Source organism: Gekko japonicus, unplaced genomic scaffold (genome assembly GCF_001447785.1).
Source record: "Gekko japonicus isolate JY-2015 unplaced genomic scaffold, Gekko_japonicus_V1.1 scaffold568, whole genome shotgun sequence".
Taxonomy (NCBI): Eukaryota; Metazoa; Chordata; class Lepidosauria; order Squamata; family Gekkonidae; genus Gekko; species Gekko japonicus.
In genome coordinates this window covers 719,696-729,008 of record NW_015169190.1, presented here as the reverse complement: position 1 = coordinate 729,008, position 9,313 = coordinate 719,696, and the positions used below count along the sequence as shown (strand labels likewise).

Here is a 9,313-nt window from a genome sequence, read left to right as displayed (position 1 = left end):
TGATACACTAAAAGATTGTTTAGTATTGATCCCTGTTATGACATTTATCTCGGCTTTTCTTCCGACTTCCTTCCCCTTTGAGTGCCACGCAAGCCATTGTCTCAGGATGGTGGAAGTTTCAGATTCCCTAAGATGAACGTAATTGCCTTTTGTTTCTAAAATATTTGGTGGTAGATAACTGTTCTGCAAAAATCATGACCTCTCAATTATCAGTGCGGTTTTCTTTTGGGTCTGTCAAGTTGATAAGGATTTTGTTACAACATCCTGTGAAGGTAAGTTTGGTTTAAATCCCCAGAGCAGACTTACTTCCATCTTACACTGTTGGAGATTGTATACGAGATAAACCAAGCCCAGAATAAGTGTGGGTTCCTTTCAGCCCTGTCTTCTAGGCATTCAAGTGTTACCCACTTAACATTTTTGGACTTGATAAGCATAGTTTGCTTGAGGCAAGACAGAAACTTTTGTGAGAGCTACAATTTCCCACAAGGATAACATATTAGCAGGGTGAGTAATATTTCAAGGAGTAATCAAAAGTTCATTAACTGTTCGAATATACTCGTTCTGCAGAAACTGTGATGCTTTTGTTTTGTCTATTTCTGTTTGTTGCCTAGGAATGCTTGTTCTGTATTTCTTTTGATTCACGGGGTTGCCCACTACAGGTTGGGAAATTCCTGGAGATTTGTGGGTAGAGCTTGGGGAGGACCCCCAGTTCTGTGAAGCTCACCCTCCAAAGCAGCCATTTCCTTCCGGGGAACTGATCTCTAAGAACATAAGAGAAGCCAATGTTGGATCAGGCCTGGTTTGTTCCAGAGTGTGCTTCATTTAGGGTTGCCAACCTCCATGGAAAGTGGACTCCATGGCATTATACCCCACTGAAGTCCCTCCCCTCCCAAACCCCTCCCTCTTCAGGCTCCACCCCCAAATCTCCAGGTATTTCCCAACCTGGAGCTGGTAACCCTGTTTATCACAGGACATTAAACCAAAGATAAACTGGGAACCCCTAGTTGCTACTGCAGAGACTTCAGACAGATTCATATCTTTAAACTGAACTAACTTAGAAACTACATGCATTGATCATTCTACTATATAATTTTAAAACTTTCTAGTATAGTATTTTGTGGCTAAGCTCCAAAACTGATAATAAACCTTTGGTCAGTATTGCCAAGAGGAACTTGGTAGCTATGTTTCCATGACTGTCTACAACATGGTTTTTCCTCTCCTCAACTAGATGATAAATTACACTATGGAAGGAACAGAACAAAGTTTGAGTCCAGTGGCACCTTTAAGTGACCAACAAAGTTTAATTCTGGGTATAAGCTTTCATGTGCATGCATGCTTCTGTGCATGCACGAAAGCTTACACTCAGAATTAAACTTTGTTGGACTTAGAGGTGCCACTGGACTCAAACTTTGTTCTAATCAGATAGATGAAGATGGGTAGCCACAGGGGAATTTTTGAGCAGGAATCACAGGAATGGAGTTCCGGCTGGCTTCAGAGTTGGCCACGCCCACTACAGCCAAAACCGCTGCGTGCCTAGCTACAGAGGGTAGAAGGCAACCCCCCCCCCCCGCTATTCTGAGGCATTTAAATGCCTCCCCATACCTTCCCCAGCCTGTCCGAGGGCCGGCTTGCCTGGGTGCCCCACAGTCACGGGGCGCCCGGGCAAGCCAAGGGAAGGTATGGGGTGTGGCCTAATATGCTAATATCCTGCACTGTCAGGGGTGTGGCCTAATATGCTAATGAGTTTTGCTGTTGGGCGTGGTCCATCATGCTAATGAGTTCCTGCTGGGCTTTTTCTACAAAAAAAGTCCTGGGTAGCCATGTTAGTCTGTAGTAGACGCCTATTACCCCTCTGCATATCTTACCTAAATCCCATCACACCTGCTATTGTCATTCACCTGTTATTATCATTTGCTTGCTAATGTCATTCGGCATCTGAAATCTCTCGTTTCCACTAAGTAGGACAGATGGATTCCCATTCTAGCTGTATCTGAAGAAGTGAGCAGTGACTCACAAAAACTCATAACCTGCCACCTATTTTCAGGTGGGTAGCTGTGATGGTCTGAAACAGCAGAACAAAGTTCGAATCCAGTGGCACCTTTAAGCCCTACAAAGTTTAATTCAAGGTATAAGCTTTCGTGTATAAGCACACTTCCTCAGATTCTTTGTTATCTGTAGAAGTGTGCTTGCACACGAAAGCTTATACCTTGAATTAAACTTTGTTGCTCTTAAAGGTTCCACTGGACTCAGACTTTGTACTGCCACATATTTTGTTAGTCTTTAAGGTGCCACTGGATTCTTGCTTTGTTCTGTTTCATCACACCAACACAGTTACCCACCTGAAACTATGGAAGGAATGTGTGTTTACTGCAAAGGCTTTCCTGGCTGGGAAGCATTTGATTGTAAGAACCAAGTGTAATTGGAGGAAAAGGTAAAGGTTCCCTTGCTCGAAAGCCAGTCGAGTTCGACTCTAGGGTTGCGGTGCTCATCTCCGTTTCAAAGCCGAAGAGCCAACGCTGTCCGAAGACGTTTCCGTGGTCATGTGGCCGGCATGACTAAACACCAAGGCGCATGGAACGCTGTTACCTTCCCACCGAAGTGGTGGTACCTATTTATCTACTTGCAATTTCTTGCTTTCGAACTGCTAAATTGGAGGAAAACTTGGTCTTTAATACACACTTTTAGAGTGCCCCCACCCCCGGAAGGGTATTTAGGTGGCCAGGAATTAAGCCAGGAATATTGTGATTCTCTTCTTTGTTGTTGCTCACTATATATTTATAACACTGGTTAGATGATGCTAGGTCCTCTTGGACAGGCACTTTATGACTTTAATTTTGTCTTGTGTATTTCATACTGTGCAAAGTTTCTCTAGACGTTTAGACGGAAAAGGGGGAAACGTTTTTAGAAACCAAGCAAGAGAGCGGGGGAAAAAAAATACTTAGGGTCCTGAAGAGCCTGAATTCTCGCGTGTAACAAAAGTACATCCTTCAGGGGGTTGCTTCAAAGGCTTTCTACAGATATTTCCCGTCGTCGCCCGAAGTTCAGAAGTCCTCCCCCACAAAGCAATGGCCGCGCACAGAATCCCCCACAGACCAATGGCTTCCTATATCCCTTCTAGCACCCGGCCTTTTCGTCTATGGTATATTTGGCGGGGAGAGAGAAAAACTAGGCCACCTGATTGCGCACGCGCAGTTGCTCCTTTTGGTGCTCCGGCTCCACATTGGCGGAAGGGCGAACGGAGGGAACCATAGAGCGAAAGATGAGGACGGCGGCAAGAGAAGAATTAGGTACCGTTCTCTGGAAGGGATGTGCAAAGGGGTGGGCTGAATGGAGTCCCGCTCAGTAGTGAAGGAGAGGAGTGAGGGATGGGGGTTCGACTGAGAAAGGGGGAGCGGGTGTCCTAATCATCCTTCTTCTGCACACCCCGGAAAGGGGATGGTTTGTCCCAGTAAGCTTACGGTATCCTAGGAGTCGGACAAACCATCTTGAAGGGTGGGGGGAAAGAGGCAGCTTTGCCCCTGCCCCGCATCTCCCGCACAGCTTGCAGAATGGGCTGCATTCTGTGCTTGCAGCGGCTGAAAACGGCGGATGCGCGCGTGTATTAGGACTCCTGGATGTACAGTATTGCGTCCCTGGTTAAAGTTGCGCTGTGTAAACGGAGAACGAACATATGTGTTTGACAGATGCATATATTTGCAAAAAAAATGATGCATATTTCAAGACGGTGCAGTTGTCGAATAAATCCAGCTGAGTTTTTAATGTTGGTGACTGAGGCTTCCTTTTCTTTAAACGATTGCGTGGCGAAAGGGAATGGGAGATTTACGGTGGTGACTGAAGACTGGGAGTTGACGGTCGGTGGCTGCTTGCTTTCAAACCCATGCATCGACAGGTCACTGGATGTCAGGCTAGCGTTGCACGAGAGCAATTATTCGCAACTGAAAAGTCTTGCGTGCATAGGATCGCAGCCACAGATGAAGGAGGAGGCAGGGGAGGAGGAGATTTGCATATTTTATTTTGGCGTCTTGGCTGGCTTGTGCGAATGCTGCCTCTGTAGGCACAGTTTCTGGGAACTGCTTTGAAGCGTAGGGAGAGCAAAGAGGACACCCGAGGCGACAGTGGTCTTGCTCCTCAGTTGTGATGTGCCAACTCCCCTCTTCCACTTCAGTGATGTGAATGGCTGCTGCTAAATCTACACAGGTTTCTCTGGGGTTCTGACCTCTCAGAGGAGGAAATAGGGCGGGACACCCAACTGCTAAACCTAAAGCACACTTTGGAAATGAGATCCGTGTGCATTATTTGCATGCAAGAACACTTAGCCAATGTTCCCTCTAAGCCGTGGAGTCTTGTGAGCAAAAATTCTACTTTGTGAGCTACTGGCATTAAAGTTGTGAGCCAGTGATTTGGCTACTACATAGTTTGCTCTGGAGCCATCCTTCCTGAGCTAAGACAAAAACGTGTGAGCTGGAGGCTAAAAAATGGTGAGCTAGCTCACACTAACTCAGCTTAGAGGGAACACTGCATTAGAACTACAATGTCATCTAGCTGTCATTCCTCTGACTGGATCTTTCAGTCTTGCATGGAAGGGTGGTGTGGTAGAATTGTACTCTGGACAGACAGTGGTGGGACATGAAGTTAGGCAAACCTGTTAAACAGTCTGAAATATGCAATATGGGGGGGGGGAGCCCAAATGATCAGCTTTCATTTGGAAAGTAAACCACATTGCTCATAAATCCACTTGCAAGCAAACTCCATTGGCAGTCTTTCTCTTTGACAACCATGGTAGTGGGAAGTGGAACTTTCTATAATAGGCTGCATTCTTGTATTTGTACGCCTAATTTGCTGCTATTCTGCTTTAATCCAGTCTAAGCTATATTTATCACCCAATGTTAGCTAAATTTACGTATCCATCTTGACTCTAACTAGCCACTCCTGGCAGCTAGACTGTCAGCTTTTGGGCAGTGAGGATCTGAACCCCCCCCCCCCCCCCCCCCCCCTACCCCCCCCCCCCCCCCCGTTTATGGAACTGTGGAATGTACCATATACACTCTTTGGTAGTGATGTCATATCACGAAATACTTCTCTAACACAAACCATTGGTAAAGGCACATAATCAGGTGTTGTGTGTGGATTTAAGCATTCTTTCACGGAGGATTTAGATGATCCTCTAGGGCTGTGGCTCAGTGGAAGAGCCTCTGTTTTGCATGCTGAAGGTCCCAGGTTCAATCCCTGGCAATTCCAGTTAAAAAGGACCCTGCAATAGGTGATGGGAAAGACCTCTGCCTGAGACCCTGGACAGCTGCTGCCAGTCTGAGTAGGCAATTCTGGCCTTGATGGACTGATGAGAGCCAGTTTGGTGTAGTGGTTAAGTGTGCGGACTCTAATCTGGGAGAATGATGTTTGATTCCCCACTCCTCCACTTGCAGCTGCTGGATGACCTTGGGCAAGCCATAGTTCTGTCAGAGCTGTCCTTGAAAGAGCAGTTTCTGTCAGAGTTCTCTCAGCCCCACCTACCTGACAGGGTGTCTGCTGTGGGGAGGGGAAGGGAAAGGAGTTTGTAAGCCGCTCTGAGACTCCAAGTGAAGGGCGGTGTATCAATCTCTTCTTCTTCCTCTTCCTCTTCTTCTTCTGATTGAGTGTAGCCAGACGTTGGGAAACAGTCAGCAGTAGAAGGCTGGTTGTCCCGTTTGGGGGTCTTGCCTTTAGCATCTGACTGACTACTCTTGGAAACCAGATGTTGAACTAGAGGGACAGGGTTCCCAAGCTCCAGGTAATGGCTGGAGACCTCCTGGGATTACAACTGATCTGCAAGCGACACAGATCAGTTCACCTTGGGGATATGGCAGTTTTGGAAGTCCCTCCCCTCCCCAAACCCCACAATCCCCAGGCTCCACCCCAAAAATCCTGAGGTTTTTCCCAACCCAGAGCCACCACCTGGGAGCTGGCAACCCTAGGAGAGTGGTGGGATTAGATACGGAAAGTAAGTCTTGAACATATTGAGGTGAGGATGCCGGAGCCAAGCAGAAATGCCTTAGAAATAATCTGATGCTAATTTCTTCTCTGTCTTTCCCTCACGGTTTAACCCTGTAATTTGTAATTTACATATAGAATGATCCCAGTTTGTTTACAAGATCGCAGTGTATCAGTGTGTTTCAGTTTATTTATTTATACATTAGATTTGTGAATCGCCCAATCCCTGAGTACACAGGGCTCTGTGCGATGTGCAACAAAGTTAAAAACATTAATTTGGCATTGTTAAAACCAGTAAATCATTTGTTCCTATGTTATTAATTAATTAATTATTTATTTATTACTTTCGATTTGTATCCCCCCTTGCCATGACGAGCTGGCTCAAGGCGGCGTACAGTAGTTAAAATATGATAAAGCAATAAATACAATAAAATTCACAAACAACAATTACATAAAGTGCAAGCAAATACAGAAGGCGATTACTATAAATTAAACAAATTAAAAAAGGCAATGTCCAACGTTATAACATGGAGGCCATAGCGTGTTCAATTTCTGATGGCTCATTCATCAGTGGCGGCTCCTAATCGAAGGCCTGGTGGAAGAGCTCCGTTTTACAGGCCCTGCGGAACTGTGAAAGGTCTCGCAGGGCCCTGATGTCTTCCAGGAGCTCATTCCATCAGTGTGGAGCTGCCACTGAAAAGGCCCTGGCTCTGGTTATGGCCAGTCTTGTGTCTCTCGGACCAGGGAGAGTCAGGCGATTTTGTGACCCTGACCTCAGTGCTCTCTGGGAAACATATGGGGAAAGGTGGTCCCTCAGGTAGGCAGGTAATTTCAAGATGGCGTCATTGATCTAATCCTAAACCCCACTTCGGTCTGTGTTGCCACCTGGCAGGCGGGGTGAGAAGGAGGCCAAAGGAAAAAGAGGAGGGTGCCAGCCATGACGGAAACCGTTGCTGTCCTCAACCAAAGGCCTGGCGGAGCATCTCTGCCTTACAGGCCCTACGGAATTGCATTACGTCCCACAGGGCCCTGGTGGTATTTGGCAGAGAGCTCCACCGGGTCGGAGCCAGGGCTGAAAAAGCCCTGGCTCTGGTCGAGGACAGTCAGATATCTTTGGAACTAGGGATCACCAGTAGATTGTTGTCAGTGGACTGGAGCGTTCTCCCGGGGATGTACTGATTCAAGTTGTTTCCTCCCGCCTGTTGAACCAAGTTTAACAGACTTTATCGCTGCTCGAAAGCTGCAATCTTTGTTGAAAACTTTAAGCCTGTTGTATGATTTGATTGTTTGCAAGAGCATTACCCGTTTGTCTCTAGGCAAATAGTTATAAGCTTGTTAAACTGTCAGCTGGGTCATGGGCAGGTATTCATGAACTTTAAACTGGTTCGGCAAGTGAGTCTTCTTTTTAATCCACCTGTCTGACCTGCTGTAGAACTTTCACGTGTAAATCTTGTATACTGTTGTCTCTCTCTGCATTTTGTCCCAGGCATGCAGTTTGGATTTGTTGTTGGGTATTGTAACTCTGCAGGAAAGAGAATCTGGGAGGGAAAGGGTTAAGAGAATTCTCTCTCTGGGGTACACGTGGCAGTTGGCCCCGCCCTCTCGTCGGTTAGATGGTGAGCCTCTCTGGGCCTTGCTTGCCTTTCTGTTTTCATCTTCTATAGGGCCTCTCTTCTTCCCTCTCTTACCTGGGCTTAGAGCCGTAGAAAGTTAACCTTTTTGAAGCTAATCTGTTCACAATAAATTAGAACATAAGAACATAAGAGAAGTCAATGTCAGATCAGGCCAATGTCACACAGTGGCCAAAAAATACCAGGTGCCATCAGGAGGTCCAGCAGTGGGGCCAGGACACTAGAAGCCCTCCCACTGTGGTCCCCCCTCAAGCACCAAAAATACAGAGCATCCCTTGCCCCAGACTGAGAGTTCCTATCTGTACCTTGTGGCTAATAGCCACTGATGGACCTCTGCTCCATATGTTTATCCAATTCCCTCTTGAAGCCGTCCATGCTTGTAGCCGCCACCACCTCCTGTGGCAGTGAATTCCATGTGTTAATCACTCTTTGGGTGAAGAAGTACTTCCTTTTATTCGTTTCATTGAGTGCCCACAAGCAATGCTCCCTCTAAGCTGTGGGTCCTATGAGCAAAAATTCTACTTTGCGAGCTACTGGCATTAAAGTTGTGAGCAGGCGATTTGGCTACTGCATAAATTAGTTTGCTCTGGAGCCATCCTTTCTGAGCTAAGACAAAATGTGTGAGCCGGAGGCTAAAAAACTTTGAGCTAGCTCACACTAACTCAGCTTAGAGGGAACACTGCCCACGAGTTCTTGTATTGTATTGTGAGAAAGGGAGAAAAGTACTTCTTTCTCTACCTGCATAAGAACATAAGAGAAGCCAATGTTGGATCAGGTCAATGGCCCATTCAGTCCAACACTGTCACACAGTGGCCAAAAAATACCAGGTGCCATCAGGAGGTCCAGCAGTGGGGCCAGGACACTAGAAACCCTCCCACTGTTGCCCCCCCCCCCAAGCACCAAGAACACAGAGCATCCCTTGCCCCATACTGAGAGTTCCTATCTTTACCTTGTGGCTAATAGCCACTGATGGACCTCTGCACCATATGTTTATCCAATTCCCTCTTGAAGCCATCCATGCTTGTAGCCGCCACCACCTCCTGTGGCGGTGAATTCCATGTGTTAATCACTTAATTAAATGTACCTACGTGAATATGTCATGTCAGATGTGCTTCTATCTTTGTAAGTAAAATTTCTTTTTCTTGTTATCACTGGAGTCAGATCATCTTTGTAATTTATTTGAATAGCATTTTCCACTTGGCTGGGAACCGTGGAGGATCAGGGATACTGTGTAAAGCTTCTGTGCTTCCAAGGCAAATAATATATATATATATTTACATTTAATCCAATACTTATGTGGGGATGGCCTGGCACCCCAGACCTTCCTGATCAGACACAACTTTCCCCCTTGCCCAGCAAGGCTTCTTGTCACTGGAGAGTTGATTGGCTGGGCAGATTAAAATAACATTGTTTCAGTGGTGGTTGCTACCACAGTGTTAATTGGTGTACAGTCAGTTTGGTGTAGTGGTTAAGAGTGGCAGACTCTAATCTGGAGAAAAGGGTTTGATTCCCCACTTCTCCATATGCAACCAGCTGGGTGACCTTGGGTCAGTCACAATTCTCTCAGAGCTGTGCTCTCAAGGGCAGTTCTCTCAGAGGTCTCTCAGACCCACTTACCTCACAGGGTGTCTGTTGTGGGGAGGAGAAGGGAAAGGAAATTGTAAGTCACTCTGAGACTCCAAGTGAAGGGCGGGGTATAAATCCAATGTCCTCCT

The 9,313-nt window shown here is 46.5% G+C and overlaps 1 protein-coding gene across 1 annotated transcript in view; it reads left to right on the top strand.

The window, feature by feature from the left end:
* Positions 1-3,215: 3,215 nt before the first annotated feature.
* Positions 3,216-9,313, top strand: part of SLC36A4 (solute carrier family 36 (proton/amino acid symporter), member 4) — a 113,957-nt gene continuing 107,859 nt past the window's right edge. The window contains exon 1 of the mRNA XM_015416226.1: positions 3,216-3,287. Coding sequence (XP_015271712.1) covers positions 3,260-3,287 — 28 coding nt within the window. The 5' untranslated portion in view covers positions 3,216-3,259. The remainder of the gene's footprint in view (positions 3,288-9,313) is intronic.